This window comes from Salvia splendens, chromosome 3 (assembly GCF_004379255.2).
Source record: "Salvia splendens isolate huo1 chromosome 3, SspV2, whole genome shotgun sequence".
Lineage (NCBI taxonomy): Eukaryota > Viridiplantae > Streptophyta > Magnoliopsida > Lamiales > Lamiaceae > Salvia > Salvia splendens.
This window is the reverse complement of record NC_056034.1, coordinates 6,460,903-6,478,262: the sequence shown is the minus strand read 5'-3', so window position 1 is coordinate 6,478,262 and position 17,360 is coordinate 6,460,903. Positions and strand designations below refer to the sequence as shown.

Below are 17,360 nucleotides of genomic sequence, written 5' to 3'. Positions count from 1 at the left end.
AAATCAATGATACGCCATATCTTTGTGCGACTCAATAAACATTAATCAAATTAACGAAATTCAATCGGAATAAAATAAAATAAACTACTACTACTATAACAATAGTCAGAGGTAATTATAATTGGGCTAAACAAACCTAAATCCAATGAAGATAAAATTGGGCTGTACAATATAGGCTTTCAGCCCACTAATCAGACCCATGGAATAAAATTGAACGTAGTTCAGATCATTCTTAGAGCATCCACCATGGTTTTCGCCCAGCCATAGCCTAGTCACAAACTCCTCTTGCCACATCATCAGCACTAAAAATCCTCCTGCCACATCATCAAAACAAGCAAATAGCCCAGCCATAGCCCAGCCACATCACTCAAAATTATATAAAACAAATAATGAACAATCACACAAAATACGAAATTAAATTTACGACACAGATACAGGAAAATGCAACAATTTTATTTAAATTTTAAAAAAATTACATTTTAAAAAATTACATAAATAAAAAACTAACTCCGAGTAGTCCTCTGCGCCCATAACTCTTCAATTAAATCCTTTTGGAGTCGAATATGAGCTTCCGTTTGGCGCATGTCGGCATGTGCATGAAGTGCAAATCGCGTATATATAGTGTTTCAAAAAAAAAAAAAAAACGCTGGGCTATGCGCTGGGCGATCCGGGCGCTGCAATGGCGCCGAGCGGATCGCCCAGCGCATAGCCCAGCGGATTTTGACCGCCTAGCGCTAGGCGAAATTCATTTCCGAAAAACCGCTCGGCGGTTTTCGGCTCCTGCAATGGTTCGCCTAGCGCCGGCGCTCGGCTAAGCGGTGCGCTAGGCGCCATTGTGGATGCTCTTAAGGCTTGATTGGTCGGTTGGGGAAAAAAGGAATATCAGTTTTTCCTGCCTTTTAAAATTTGTTTGGTTTCACATAAACTTTACATAGAGGATTTGGAAAAATGTAGCAAGTTTTCAGTTCTAGATAAAATTTTCCTATACGAAGGGTGAGAAAGTTTAGTCCCACCCTTTAATTTCTAAGTTTTTAAGTAATATATATTTTCAGCTTTTAATTTATTTATAATTAAAAAGTAGAGTATATATGAACAGAACAGAACAAAATAAAAAAAAAAAGAGAGGAGAGAGATAAATGGGAGAAGAGAGTTGCAGTATAATTAAATTGGAAACTTGAATTTCTTCCTTATAAATTACAGGAAGGAAATGTAAAAATGAGAAAATAAACTCAGAAGGGAAGAGAAGGAAGTTTATTGTTATTGAGAAAATGATGAAGCATTTGCAAGGCTTGTCTCGGCTTAAATGTGGGAACTTGATGCCCAGCTCCTCTCAACGTCACAAACATCAACCCTTTGTACTCAACCATCCATCCTCCCACCTTAATATGTGTATGAATACAATTTGTAGTAACATTTCAAGTATATATACATAGTTATGAAATTTGGAAATTATATAAAGTACCTGCTTATTGTCTGTGAACCAAGGAGTCCAGTCTTGTTGGATATCCAATTTTAACTTTCTCAAAGCATACCTCGTTGACGTTACTGGAACCCTACCGTCTGTATCTCCACTTTAAGATTGTTGCATACCCAAATTAGACTTTAGATCAAGCAAATGAAATAAGAACTAACTGATTAGCTAATTACCTATATACCCAAACTCTTAGATTCGTGGTGATGATTTTTTTTATTGTTGGGAGTAAAGAAGTGATGCCTTCGTCTTTATATTCGAGGCTATCACTGCATTATTGTACATAATCATTCTTGCATTAAATTTCATAATATAATAAAAACAATAATAAAACTAAAGTTGATTATACCTGCAATGTACCCATTCATAAGGGATTTTTGTGACATTAGCATGTAGAGCTTGTTGAACATCTCGCCTATTGAAATAGTTCTTAGTATATACCGAAGCACACGGATCGTACCCTTCTAACGCCCTTCCGTGAATTCCCTTCTTCAAATAAAATTCATAATAAGTTTTACCTTATAAAGTCGGTCGGACCAGGTTAGTGGAGCATGAGACTTACAATGTGGGATATATACTTTGGAACACCGTCCTTAAAACGTGAATAAGGTTCGGAAATGGCGGTGTAGTTGCTATCGACGCAATTTGGAGTGTACAGACTGTACATATCTATGATTTTATAGACCTCAAAGTATTTATCAAGAGCGTTGTTGCAATCAGTCGACACATTTTCCAATTTGAAGTTGCATTGTTTCTTGATCTCTTCATATAGTTTGTCAGATATAACCGCGTGATGCCAAGCATAGTCTATCAAGCCCTTTTGGTCTGTTTCAGAGTCGATTGCTGCATTCCCGATCTATTACACGTAGTCAGATGAGTTAACTTATAATGCTAATAACTAATTGAAGATGATGAAATAATTAAATCTTACCATGATGCCTTTCAGATTAATATGATCGTCTTCCGATGCTATTTTGTTTTTCTCTATTATTAACTCAGCAAGCTGAGGGACATAGTGTCCTGAAGATTTTCAAATATATAAACAATTATTTTTAATGTACTAATAATTTCCTTATAGTAAAACTAAAAAAAAACTAATAATATGATTTTAATTAAGGTAGCTACCTGCATAGCTTTCCCCAGCAATGTAGAATTCATGAGATTTAAATTGCGGAAACCTTCGAAACCAGCCCAACAGAAAATTGTATGAATCCAGAGCTGATTACATAAAAAAAAATTCAAATCGAGGTTAAATTACCAAATGAACATTGATATAATGAATATAAATATATGTAATCATATAGAGCATGAAACATTATTTTAAATCATAATTAGAAACCTATTTTAGCTGAAACAACAAATATTGATGAAATATAGGAGAATGATAAGATGAATTTAATCTATTACCAGTAATAGTGTCACCAATGTGCTCCTTTAAGTCACTACTTGTGTTAGTGTATGAGAATCCAACACCAACAGGGGATTCTAGGAATAATAAGTTGGCCGCTGCGTCATAAAATAAATTCATATGTAGATAAAATAATAGTAATTATTATTATTCACAGTATAATAGTAGTATAATATAAGTAGTTAGGTAGATATTTGAAATTATTATAGAACTACTACCTTTGTTCCATGAGTTATTGTTAAGTTTAAGCTTTGGTTTCCCTTGCTGGGGAAAGAAAGGTCCCAACTCTTCTGATTGCCCATATCCAATTGACGAGCATCCTGGACCTGAAATTACAAATTCAATTAATCATTATACTATGGAAATAAATATCTTATAATTTAGTGCAAATGCAATAGAAATTAAGTCAAATTTGGATGATAGGTGGGTGCAGAGAATACTTGCATGCGCTGTCAAAATAAATCTAATTTGACTCAACGGGTCGAGTTTAATTTTAATTCGAATTAAGTCGTATGAATTTTAGCCCGGTAGAACCATGTAGGTGAACGAGCGAGCTAATCTGGTCTGAACGGTTGCTCCGACTCAGTGTCTGGAGAGTAGACTTAGTCGTTACTTTGACAACTCTAGTAAGTAGTACACATACATATATATGATAGAAATCTACTGGTGATAGGAGAAGCCATGGGATTTATATAGTGATTTCAGTTATCTCTTTAGATCGACGTGGAATAGTTATATTATATATTACACCCTTCTTGAAATGGTCAAACTCTTCAAGCAGAATTTTGGAGGGTTGAACTTTTTTTTTCCTGAAAAGTTGGACCACTGGACCAAATTTAACCCCAAATATACTATTGTGGTAGTCATATTTTTTAGTTTTAGTACAAATATATAGCGGGATCAGTTAAATTTGACTCATAGTTAGCGACCCGCTTTGATACCATGATAAAAAATTTATGAGATTTTATCCTAAAATCAATTAAAGATAGAAGGAGAGACATATGAGACTTGTATAGTAATTTGAATTATTTCTTTAGATCAATGTGAAATAGTTATATTAGTATTTAGTTTTAATTGCCAACAATACATAATAAAACAAATTTGTGATGGTCTTTTCACATCTGCCTCAAAAATCTTTTCTAAGTATTGCCAAAGTTTATAGTAACTATAGAGAATGCACCTAATAAAACAATCACACAATCTATAGAACAACTTGGTAGATATTTTGGATATTGATGAGTCCGCGAATTGTTGATGTTAGTAAATGCAGGAAAATACAGATCACGACACAGAGAATTTTACGTGGTTCGATTTACTGAGGTAAATCTACGTCCACGGGGAGAAATGGGGGCAGGTTTGTATTGCTTGATCTGGAATTACAGCTTACAACACAGACTTGCTATATGGTATTTTTCTCTAGAGAGCTTCTAACCCCTTTCTATCAGATCTAAGTTCTATTTATACATTGAACTAAGATCGTGGCTTATATCATCACTCTAGGTCGTGGAGGTCGTGTAGGTCATGGCCTAAGATCGTGGCCTGAGTTGACGCCACGTGGTAGTGGGTATGTTGGAAGTCGTGGAAATCCTGCATGGGTCCACTAACTCCTTGTTCGGTCGAAAACTGAGACCGAACTGCTTTGGTTGCCGATCTGAGAGTAGAGCTTGATGCCGACCTAAGAGCAGAGCTTGATTGGTTGGCTTTTTCCGAGCTGTAGGCTGAGGCCGAACTCTTACTGAGACCGAACTGCTTTGGTTGCCGATCTGAGAGCTTGGTGCCGACTTGAGAGCAGAGCTTGATTGGTTGGCTTTTACCGAGCTGTAGGCTGAGGCCGAACTCTTTGGTAATGCCGAACTCATACTCTTCCTTGGGCTTTGGGCTGATGGGCCGTCACTGCTGTTGGGCTTGTTTAGTCCGTACCCCATCACTACCCCCCCCCGAAAGACGAAGTGAATCACTTCGGCGAAGCGAGTCACTTCGGCATTCTGGATAAAGGTACGGGGGAGGCTGACGTCAGGGGACGTGCCGTGCACGTGACTGCATTAAATGCGACAGTAAAATCCGGCCGTTGAATCCTGAAAAGGTGGGATTCGAAACGGTGTGACGATTTTGAAATCTTCGCCGAATCTGATAAATACCTCCCTTCTTCATCGTTTGAACACCTTTGCTATTGGCTTCTTCTGCACTCTCTATCTTTTGCGTGAAAGATTTTCTTCCGCTTTCAAAAATTTCCTCAGATTTTGCAAAGAGTAAGGACCATGTCTGCTTCTTCTTCGTCTGAGTCTGGTAGCGGTGGTGAAGGGGGTAAGGGGTCTTCTAGCCGGAAAGAATCCGGGGAGAAGACCGTAGAGTATTTTCACAGTATCTTGAGTAAGGATACTGTGATATCCCTTCACGAAAAATACTCTTTTCCTGGGGGGAAGGTTGCGATTCCTGACGACCTTTATAGGGCGGACTCGCCGCCGGAAGGTTACGCCACCGTCTACGAAGCCAGCTTAGAATGCGGGCTTCGTTTCCCCCTTCCCCTTGCCTTTGTAGAGTTGCTAGATTTTTTTCAACTCCCTTTAGGTCAGGTGACTCCGAACTCTTGGAGGCACTTATCGGCTTTTGCTGCCGAACTGCGTAGGCTAGATAAGGATCTGTCTCTGAGGGCAATCCTTAATTTTTTCCAGTTTAAAAGGAAGGGATCTTGGTTTTACTTGGTCCCTTTACAGCCTTTTAGGGCCTTTTGTAAAACCAAATGGCCGAAATGGCAAAATCGCTTCTTTTTTTATAATAGGACTGCGGCTCCTAGTTTTCCCTGGAGAGGGCCGAAGTCCGTTATCCGTCATCCTCGGCCTGAACCGTTGGACGAGCTCGATGGCGAGCTCAACAAGATTCCCATAGTTAGGAAACAATACACGGAGTCTGAGCTCGTCAAGGGCGACGTCGTGTTCGACATCTCGTCTTCGGACGAAGAGGCCGAGGGTGAGGATTTCTCTTTATCTTTATGCTCTACTGCTTTAACGAAGAAAACTAACCTTGCTTTCTTGCTTTTTGGCAGTGTACATGCTGAACAAGGCTACCCGAAAATCTTCGGAGTCCAAGGAGCCGGAGAGAGAGAAGGCTACCAGCTCGGCGCCTGATGCCGAGAAGAATCCGAAGAGGCAAAAGACTTCTTCGGGTCCAAAGAAGCCGGAGTCGACTTCGGCAAGTAGGAAGGGGAAGACCCAGAAGCCCCCGAGAGCGCCAGAGAAAGACGTGGTCTTGGCGCCTCCTTCGGAGCATATCTGTGAGCCATTTTTATGGCCCACGGACTTCGCCGAGGTGAATTGTCTTCTTGATTCTTTGGCTTGGCTTCTGTCCTGTATTTTTGGTGCCCTCTGTAGACTTTTTTCCTTATCCATTTTCAGAGGAACGATATGCTCTCCAAGCTCGTCGCCGTCGAGCTCTCCAAAGCGTCCAACGACTATGCTGAGATGCAGAGGAAGTTGGCGGCTGCTTGTCACCGGGCCGAGCAGGCTGAGGCAAACTTTGAGAAAGCCAGAGCTGCTAGGATTTCGGCCCAGGATGAAGCTCAGTTTGCCAAAAACCAGCTCGTCATCCAGCGAGAGCAGACGAAACGGAGTGATGCTGCCGCCGTGGTTGCCCAAGGAGAGGGTCTCCGTGTTTACACGGAGAAACTCTTTTTGAGCAGCCAGTTCTCGGCCTTTGTCGGTAGTCTGGTAAGGCTAATTGCCGATAAGGGCGAGCAGGGGGCCGACGTCGTGCTGCCTCTGTACAGCCGAGAGATAGCAGCTCGGCTTCAGAATCTGCCGCTCCTTGAGGAGCTCGCTTCATCCTCGGTCCTGCTTTCTGCAGACCGAGTCCGGAGTTGTCGAGCTGATCGGGATGAGAACCTGGAGGCTATCTTTGCCTCTGTGGGACCCGTTTCACCCGCTTCGACTTACAACGGAGAGGGTGAGGCCGAGCCGCTGGAGCTGGAGGCCGAAGTCGAGCGGGCCGGGCATCCGGAGAAGGAGGCCGATCAGGAGGCGGAGGCGAGGCCGGCAGGAGGCGAGGCCGAGGCTGAGGTAGCCCAGGAGAAAGAAGCTGTACCAGACCGAGGAGCCGGAGACGAAGCTGGCGGAGTATGATTTCGTCTCCCTTCTCTTAGTCTAGTTTCTTCCTTGTAAAATGGCCTTGAAGCCCTAGTGTAAAAAAATTTTCCTTGTGAATGAAAAATTCTCTACACTTGTCTTCGTATAGCTTTTCGTACTCGCCTTTATTCCTGTTGTATTTTACTATCTGCTCGGTACAGCTGCCGAACTAATATAGCTGCTTTGTACCCAAGGAGATGGAGATACTTCACTGGAAACGGCTGTACTCTTCGGCTTTGGACGAAGCTGAGAGAAGAGCTATAGCCGATCAGACGAAGAATGACGAGCTTCTGGCTCGTTTAGTGAAGCTGGATGCCGATAATAAGGACTTAGAGTCCGATAAGAATGATCTGGAGGTCGAGCTGAATACGACCATTGCTGAGAGGACTGCGTACGAGGATTACATCCGTGTGCGCGGGGGAATGACCATATCAGATGTTCAGAGTCGAGTTGACGAACTGTGGGAGGAATATAATGTACTCCGGAGGAACAATGCGCTGGAGAGCTCGGCTTGCCAACAAGTCGTGACATCATTGCGGCGCTGGGCCTCTCGGTACGACATAGTTCTTGCCCGGCGTCCCTCAATTGAGAGATTCCTCCGGCATTTCCCGCCAACAGATGCTAGTACTCCAGCTCAAACCTCTGATTCACTTGCTCAAAACCCTACTCCAAGTCAGCAACGAACTCAGGGACAACCGGAGACGTCAAGTCGAGGACGGACTGAAGTTCGCAGAGGAGCTGTGGTTATGAGTGAGCAAGATCGGCAAATGCTTCGTGAAGAGACTCTTCGCCGCCGAGGTGCTAGGGCTTCCCGGGCTCAGAGAAGAGGTGGCAGGTCGATTAGAGCATCTCGTCGACCTGCTTATTCTGCAGCTGCCTGGAACGCCCGAACTCAGCTTCACGAGGATTTTGTGAATAGATGGCTCAACTTTAGCAACCCTGGACAGTAGAATAGTCCTTTGTAATAGCGTAACGCCATCTTGTAGGGTAGCGGAGTTGTGTGCCGAACAAGATTTGAAAATGAAATTTTGTTTTTGTTTTCGCTTCTAACACTGTGTATTTACAGCTTAGCGAAAAAATTTCATCGTACTTGTCCTCGGTCTTATGAAGTAGACTTCTTTGACCGGACTTGTCTTTGGTCTGATGAAATAAACATCTTTGACCGGACTCGTCTTTGGTCTGATGAAATAAACATCTTTGACCGGACTCGTCTTTGGTCTGATGAAATAAATATCTTTGACCGGACTCGTCTTTGGTCTGATGAAATAAACATCTTTGACCGGACTCGTCTTGTGTTCTAATTTGGCGATTTTTGTCGCCGGGATTGAACTTTCCCTTGTCCTAATTCGGCGAGTTTTATCGCGTGGATCGGACTTTCCCAGTTAACCGAAGTGGTCTTATGCAGTAAACCTCTTTGACTAGACATGGTCGTCCTCGGTCTTATGAGGTAAACTTCTTTGACCGAACTTGGTCGTCCTAATTCGGCGAGGTTTATCGCGTGGATCGGACTTTCCCTTGTCCTAATTCAGGCATGTTTTATCGCGAGAATCGGACTTTCGTTGCAGTTCGTTTCAGACGAAGTGCTTGATTTTTAAGCCGAATTGTGGTCTTGTATCCTCTTTAGAAGCTTGGACTTCACAATCGTTGGCTTATTGCAGCTCGTTTCAGACGAACTGCTTGTTTAAGCTGAATTGTGGTCTTGTATCTTCTGTAGAAGCTTTGACTCACAATCGTTGGCTTATATATGTTCTAAGAAGGGGATCAGCCTTCGAAGAACAAGATACCTCAGTAACATTTGTAAGAGACGACACGCACCGAAACAGACAAAACACACAGACAAAACGCACAGAGACAAATAAAGACCAAGCAAACCAAAGAAAGCACATTGACCGGACTGTCTCTTACAAATGGAACTTTTTGAGGTTGGAAACGTACCATGTTCGGGGTACTTGTGCTCTTGACACGTGAGTCAATTTGTAAGACCCTTTGCCGAGGACTTCTGACACCCGATATGGACCTTCCCATGTGGGTTCGAGTTCGCCCAGCTTTTCTGCTCGGCTTACTTCGTTGTTTCTCAAGACGAGATCTCCCACTTGAAATTGCAGCTTCTTCACCCTTTGGTTGTAATACCGGGCTACTTGCTCCTTGGACTTGGCTGCTTTTATGCAGGCCAATTCTCTTCTTTCTTCGGCAAGATCTAGTTCGGCTCTCAGTCCGTCACCATTCATTTCTGAGGAGAAATTGAGTTCGGGGTTTAGCGAGCTCAACAAGATTCCCACAGACGGCGCCAGTGATGAGTCCGCGAATTGTTGATGTTAGTAAATGCAGGAAAATACAGATCACGACACAGAGAATTTTACGTGGTTCGATTTACTGAGGTAAATCTACGTCCACGGGGAGAAATGGGGGCAGGTTTGTATTGCTTGATCTGGAATTACAGCTTACAACACAGACTTGCTATATGGTATTTTTCTCTAGAGAGCTTCTAACCCCTTTCTATCAGATCTAAGTTCTATTTATACATTGAACTAAGATCGTGGCTTACATCATCACTCTAGGTCGTGGAGGTCGTGTAGGTCATGGCCTAAGATCGTGGCCTGAGTTGACGCCACGTGGTAGTGGGTATGTTGGAAGTCGTGGAAATCCTGCATGGGTCCACTAACTCCTTGTTCGATCGAAAACTGAGACCGAACTGCTTTGGTTGCCGATCTGAGAGCAGAGCTTGATGCCGACCTAAGAGCGGAGCTTGATTGGTTGGCTTTTGCCGAGCTGTAGGCTGAGGCCGAACTCTTACTGAGACCGAACTGCTTTGGTTGCCGATCTGAGAGCTTGGTGCCGACTTGAGAGCAGAGCTTGATTGGTTGGCTTTTACCGAGCTGTAGGCTGAGGCCGAACTCTTTGGTAATGCCGAACTCATACTCTTCCTTGGGCTTTGGGCTGATGGGCCGTCACTGCTGTTGGGCTTGTTTAGTCCGTACCCCATCACTACCCCCCCCCGAAAGACGAAGTGAATCACTTCGGCGAAGCGAGTCACTTCGGCATTCTGGATAAAGGTACGGGGGAGGCTGACGTCAGGGGACGTGCCGTGCACGTGACTGCATTAAATGCGACAGTAAAATCCGGCCGTTGAATCCTGAAAAGGTGGGATTCGAAACGGTGTGACGATTTTGAAATCTTCGCCGAATCTGATAAATACCTCCCTTCTTCATCGTTTGAACACCTTTGCTATTGGCTTCTTCTGCACTCTCTATCTTTTGCGTGAAAGATTTTCTTCCGCTTTCAAAAATTTCCTCAGACTTTCAAAGAGTAAGAACCATGTCTTCTTCTTCTTCTTCTGAGTCAGGTAGCGGTGGTGAAGGGGGTAAGGGGTCTTCTAGCCGGAAAGAATCCGGGGAGAAGACCGTAGAGTATTTTCACAGCATCTTGAGTAAGGATACTGTGATATCCCTACACGAAAAATATTTTTTTCCTGGGGGGAAGGTTGCGATTCCTGACGACCTTTATAGGGCGGACTCGCCGCCGGAAGGTTACGCCACCGTCTACGAAGCCAGCTTAGAATGCGGGCTTCGTTTCCCCCTTCCCCTTGCCTTTGTAGAGTTGCTAGATTTTTTTCAACTCCCTTTAGGTCAGGTGACTCCGAACTCTTGGAGGCACTTATCGGCTTTTGCTGCCGAACTGCGTAGGCTAGATAAGGATCTGTCTCTGAGGGCAATCCTTAATTTTTTCCAGTTTAAAAGGAAGGGATCTTGGTTTTACTTGGTCCCTTTACAGCCTTTTAGGGCCTTTTGTAAAACCAAATGGCCGAAATGGCAAAATCGCTTCTTTTTTTATAATAGGACTGCGGCTCCTAGTTTTCCCTGGAGAGGGCCGAAGTCCGTTATCCGTCATCCTCGGCCTGAACCGTTGGACGAGCTCGATGGCGAGCTCAACAAGATTCCCAATGCCGAAATGACAAGTAGATCATTGAGATTATCTACTTGTAGGCATTCCTTATGGAATCTCGTCAGGAAGTCGCTGATCTTTTCGTCGCGACCTTGACGTATAGAAAGCAGCTGAGCCGAAGTAATCCGGGCTTCCGCTTTCTGAAAGAACCTCCTGTGGAAAGCATCCATTAGATCTCGGTAGGATCTAATGCTGCCTTGGGGGAGGCTATCGAACCACCTTCTTGCGTTCCCGATAAGCAGTTCGGGAAACAGCTTGCACATGTGGACCTCGTTGAGACCCTGGTTCGCCATGTTATATTGATAGCGTCCCAAGAAATCATGAGGATCCACGAATCCGTCATAGGTTATCGACGGAGTTCGGTAGTTCTGTGGTAGGGAAGTTCGGGTAATATCGTCCGAGAACGGAGTCCTCAATGCTCCGTACATGGCGAACCCGACATTTCTTCGGTATGGAGGAGATGGAGTTCTCCTGTGATTCCGGTACCGAGGATTCTTTCTTCTGGAAGGCATGACACTACTGCGGTAGTGACTGTCTCGTATGGAGGGAGAGGGAGAATCCGCCGTTTTCGCCTCCGGCTGCTTTTGGCTTCTCTGCAGGAAGGTTAAGAATTCCTCCTGCTTTTCAGCCAGAAACAGCTTGACAGCCTCGTTCAAATCGGGCTGCTGGGAAGACTCGGTGTGACGGCTTTTGGAGCGGCTTGTTCCTCCGCCATGAGAACTGGTGGTGGATTTATCCCTAGGCTGTTTTCCAGACCTATGGGGTGGATTGGCTTCCTCCTGGTTCTCACGGGCAGGAATACGGGTACTCTGCGATCTGGTATGCATTTTTTGGGTTGAAAAAATGGTCAAAAATTCGCTTTATCACAAATTTGGTTCTCTGTTTCCCACAGACGGCGCCAGTGATGAGTCCGCGAATTGTTGATGTTAGTAAATGCAGGAAAATACAGATCACGACACAGAGAATTTTACGTGGTTCGATTTACTGAGGTAAATCTACGTCCACGGGGAGAAATGGGGGCAGGTTTGTATTGCTTGATCTGGAATTACAGCTTACAACACAGACTTGCTATATGGTATTTTTCTCTAGAGAGCTTCTAACCCCTTTCTATCAGATCTAAGTTCTATTTATACATTGAACTAAGATCGTGGCTTACATCATCACTCTAGGTCGTGGAGGTCGTGTAGGTCATGGCCTAAGATCGTGGCCTGAGTTGACGCCACGTGGTAGTGGGTATGTTGGAAGTCGTGGAAATCCTGCATGGGTCCACTAACTCCTTGTTCGATCGAAAACTGAGACCGAACTGCTTTGGTTGCCGATCTGAGAGCAGAGCTTGATGCCGACCTAAGAGCGGAGCTTGATTGGTTGGCTTTTGCCGAGCTGTAGGCTGAGGCCGAACTCTTACTGAGACCGAACTGCTTTGGTTGCCGATCTGAGAGCTTGGTGCCGACTTGAGAGCAGAGCTTGATTGGTTGGCTTTTACCGAGCTGTAGGCTGAGGCCGAACTCTTTGGTAATGCCGAACTCATACTCTTCCTTGGGCTTTGGGCTGATGGGCCGTCACTGCTGTTGGGCTTGTTTAGTCCGTACCCCCAGTGATGAGTCCGCGAATTGTTGATGTTAGTAAATGCAGGAAAATACAGATCACGACACAGAGAATTTTACGTGGTTCGATTTACTGAGGTAAATCTACGTCCACGGGGAGAAATGGGGGCAGGTTTGTATTGCTTGATCTGGAATTACAGCTTACAACACAGACTTGCTATATGGTATTTTTCTCTAGAGAGCTTCTAACCCCTTTCTATCAGATCTAAGTTCTATTTATACATTGAACTAAGATCGTGGCTTACATCATCACTCTAGGTCGTGGAGGTCGTGTAGGTCATGGCCTAAGATCGTGGCCTGAGTTGACGCCACGTGGTAGTGGGTATGTTGGAAGTCGTGGAAATCCTGCATGGGTCCACTAACTCCTTGTTCGGTCGAAAACTGAGACCGAACTGCTTTGGTTGCCGATCTGAGAGTAGAGCTTGATGCCGACCTAAGAGCAGAGCTTGATTGGTTGGCTTTTGCCGAGCTGTAGGCTGAGGCCGAACTCTTACTGAGACCGAACTGCTTTGGTTGCCGATCTGAGAGCTTGGTGCCGACTTGAGAGCAGAGCTTGATTGGTTGGCTTTTACCGAGCTGTAGGCTGAGGCCGAACTCTTTGGTAATGCCGAACTCATACTCTTCCTTGGGCTTTGGGCTGATGGGCCGTCACTGCTGTTGGGCTTGTTTAGTCCGTACCCCATCAGATATAAAGTGGAATTTAAACCACACATTACACATATGCTCTTTTTCTTTTCCTTAAACACAAGTTGCATGTGGACGTGATGGTATGGCATAACATGGGCCAAATTATGAGACATGGTTTTAAATAAAAGATGGGGCAATGTATATTCATTTATTGCAAAACCCCTCAATGTTGGATATACGACTCTAACTTTCCGCCTACCGTCATGGTTGAGTTTCTTTCGTAATAAACATACATGTCTAGTACTACAATACAACCACATAAATAAATAAATAACTCTTCTTTTTTTTTTCTAAAACAAAAATATCTTTCATGGATGGATTATTAGTTAATTACAAAATATGAAATCACGAGTCATGTGATACCACATATGTAGAGGGTTTGTCTAAGTATATCCACTATGTGCAATAATTGATAGGATGTTTAACTAATGTTTAGCTTATTTTAGTAAAATAAATTGAGAGATATCTTGTTTGCTCTAGATTAATAAAATGTTACTACAATTATAGAACCGTGAAACCGATATTGTAACGCTTTAATTCAAAATTAGATTAATGTAGTATATTAACTTGATGTGTAATAACTTATCTTGATTTAGTTTATTAGTATAAAAAATAGTCGTTAGAGCCAGCATGCTAACTAAACCGTGCTAGCAAATGGTTGTTGAGCCTAAATGACTCTTCTATTTAGACTCATCTATTTAAACGGAACCTAAATATAATAATTTTTTGGTAAGGGACTTAAATATATATGTGTGTGGGGTATCAATTTTTATTTCAACCAATTCTTAGATTTATACGTATTGTTGGAATAAAAAGAATGACGTGTGAAAGGTAGAATAACTCAATAGGGTCCAAACTACATGTAATTGTGGTGTGGACCATTTTCATAATTATACAATTTGACTATAATATATTGGTCCAACTGATGTATAAGTTTCCTTGTATTTTCTTTTTGTTACTCTCTCCAAATGAATAATGCAAGCTTGGCCCATGAGCCTCACCTACAAATTCTCCTAATTTAATGGAGTACACAACCCTCCTAACAAATAGATTATTAATCAAATAACTTTGTATCCTACTAGTAATAGTTAGCATAGAAATGAACTAAAAACTAAAAGTTGAATAAAAATCAATCTGTGTGTGTGTGTGTGTGTGTGAAAATGTAAGTGTAATACCTCCATTGAGCCACAAGAGGAGAGGTTTCTTCTGAGGATTTTTGGTGGCTTCAAAAAACCAATAAAACAGTGCTCTTCCATGGCTCTCGTTGACGGTGACGTACCCCGCATAGTGCTCGAAGCTCACCGGTGGCTGCCCCGGCAGCGCCGACACTCGGTCGGCCTCCTGCTCTGCCGTCCTCCCGTGGCTTGCCACCGTCGCAACCGCCGCCAATAATAACAGAATCGCATGATGCATCGCCTTCTGCATCTCTCTATCTCTGTTTGTGTGATGTGATGAGGATTTTTTGTTAGTTAAGGACTAGGTGGAGTCTAAGTATTGGTGAACATGTATGTATTTATATTTGTGAGAGAGGAAAGATGCATGTTGAAAGCAACCAATGGACAAGTAATTAAATAGGTTGTCATGCTCTTCAATTCATATTTTTAATATACTACTGTACAATATTTCCATCTACTCCGATCATACCCAGAATTTATCACCATTTGATCCGGCATGGATTTTAACAAATACAAGAAAATGAATTGAATTATTAGTAGAATGCATGTTCTATTTTAATATACTTAAGTCGTGTTTGAATTGGTAGATAGAGACATTTAGAGTGCGTTAAATGACTCAATCTAGTGTTTGATTTATTGGTTAAATTTTTTGTGTAACCCGTTCAATGGGTAAGAGCCCGTTGAATTAAGGCTGAAAGTGACTGTTTTATTATCATGAAAAATTCAGTGATAACAATCTATGCAACACTATTTCAATCTTAAATTACCTGAAATTACAAATATAGCCCTCAGTCGTGGAAATATAGAAAAAATCATAGAATAGTTTTGAAATTTCCTACTATAATGTGACTTTATATAACAAACCAAACATGTGCTATTAAAGATTATAGATAACATGTCATTAATTCAAACACCGCAAATAAAAATAGGAAACAAAGAAAAGTATTATTGCAAAATGGTTGTGTTTTATCTAAATAAAAAACACTCCTTCAACTCAAACACACCTTTAGTTTTATACTAATAAAATGTGAGTTTGAATGAGCTATCAGAATGTGGGACTCATATAAAAACTAGTAAAAAAAAATAAAAGATTGACAAATTTTTAAGAACGAATAAATATAGAAATATGTGACAAATTTTTAGTAAAGAAGGGGGTAATATTTAGTAAATGGTTGGTATTAATTTAATTCCCTTCTTATACATGGCGCCGCCTAGATAAAATAATGCATATACTTGATTTTATGATTTACGCTTAGTTTTCAAAGTATAAATTCTTATATATGGCGCCGCCTAGATATAATAATGCATATACTTGATTTTATGATTTACGCGTAGTTTTCAATGTATAAATTATATTTTATATATATGACGTAATTGATGACGTATAATTCACAAGTTAAGTGAAAAGGATTGAAAGAAATTACAAGTAATATAGTATATGAAGAAAATGTGGATTATAATATAATGCCAAACGATGATGAACAGAAATGATAGGGACTTGCTTGGAATGATGGGAAAGGGCAGTTTTCAACTTTCAGAATCTTAAGCTTCACTGCGAAGAATTATACACTCAAAGCTTTATCATAATTATTTTAATACTACTACTATATGATAATATATTAGTATCATATACTGTATATTGGTTGGCCGTCTTCAGTCAATTGCTTTGGTTTTAAAATTCTGACCTCAATTACATGATTATACTTGGGACTTTTTATTACATCAATTGAATCTCAGACAATTTAATGGAGTTTGAATATTCCTAAACTTACACTCTTTTTGTTTGACTATCACGTGTTATGAGTCATATATATCATAATGATCTGTAACTGTAACGCAATATTCTCTCTTCAATACTTGAATTATGCTTTTTTGTAACGACCAGAATTTTTTCAAATCGATATTAGTGATAATAATATTTTAATTCCATTTTTTGTGAGTTAGTGATAATAATAATAATTTTCATATCTGGAATGACCAAGTATGAAATATCCATTAAATAAGAAATTAAAAATCACTAACACGGAAAATAAACAAAATTGTTTATAATGGTGAATTTTGCAGAATTAATACAGTAATAGTTTGTCCTTTAATTAGTTATATGCTGGGCTAAACAACTAAAAGGCTCGACATTTTCATTTCAAATCGACTAAACCAAAGTGTTGGTTGAGCCCCAATATAATCAGAATTTTTTTTATTTCAATTTGTTCAAGTCTAGTATTCAAGCGTCAGATTCGGACCATTTATTTTATGAAAAATATAAAATTAATATTGTTTTTTATTATTCAAAAGCAAGATATCAATTTCTAATTTATTAAACATCGTATAATTGTAGAATATTCGCTCAAAGGTGATAAATTATGAAATATAGGCATATAGTACTATTAAAATCAGTGACCATTGACAAAGATGATGGTGGGTTTTTTGAGCAATGATACATGGGTATCTCACAAATCGTTTGAACAATGATACGTGGGTTCTCATAAAACGTTTAACATATATATGGACTATGAGGGATTTTTTGGAATGATGGAATGGAATAAGAAGATAATGAAGTGGAAGTGAAAATGGAATAAGGATTTTCATTTTATTCTTGTGCTTGGTAAGCTCAAGGAAAACAAATGGAATGGAATTATTATTCCTTGATTGAAAATTTTCAATTTAAAAATTTTAATTAGGTCAAATTATTTTTCAGTGCTATAATTTGGCACTATATAAATATTGAATATTTTGAATTACTTTATCAAAATTAAAAATTTTCTCGTATGAATAAATATTGAATATTGTGTGTAGCATTTAGAATTTTTTTTTCAATCATTTGAAATTTCAAAATTATTATATAAAAATTAAATTTTAAATTGAAATGAAATATTATATAGTATGTAATATAATTCGGTTAAAATTTAAATAAGAAAAAAGGAGAATGGGAATGAAATGTCCATTCCTTAGCTTAGC

The 17,360-nt window shown here is 40.9% G+C and overlaps 1 protein-coding gene across 2 annotated transcripts; it reads right to left on the bottom strand.

The window, feature by feature from the left end:
• Nucleotides 1–1,137: 1,137 nt before the first annotated feature.
• On the bottom strand, nucleotides 1,138–14,767 carry LOC121794601 (serine carboxypeptidase-like 34). 2 transcript variants are annotated; one of them, XM_042192842.1, is made up of 10 exons: nucleotides 14,406–14,767; nucleotides 3,098–3,205; nucleotides 2,879–2,977; nucleotides 2,597–2,689; nucleotides 2,403–2,491; nucleotides 2,034–2,327; nucleotides 1,821–1,960; nucleotides 1,648–1,740; nucleotides 1,463–1,571; nucleotides 1,138–1,379 (listed from the first exon to the last, which is right to left on the bottom strand). In XM_042192842.1, the coding sequence occupies exons 1-10, from the start codon at nucleotides 14,653–14,655 to the stop codon at nucleotides 1,230–1,232; spliced, it is 1,425 nt and encodes a 474-aa protein (XP_042048776.1). In that variant the 5' UTR covers nucleotides 14,656–14,767; the 3' UTR covers nucleotides 1,138–1,229. The 2 variants fall into 2 exon arrangements, with proteins under 2 accessions (XP_042048776.1, XP_042048777.1); XM_042192843.1 differs by having other exon boundaries at nucleotides 1,821–1,957.
• Nucleotides 14,768–17,360: the final 2,593 nt, after the last annotated feature.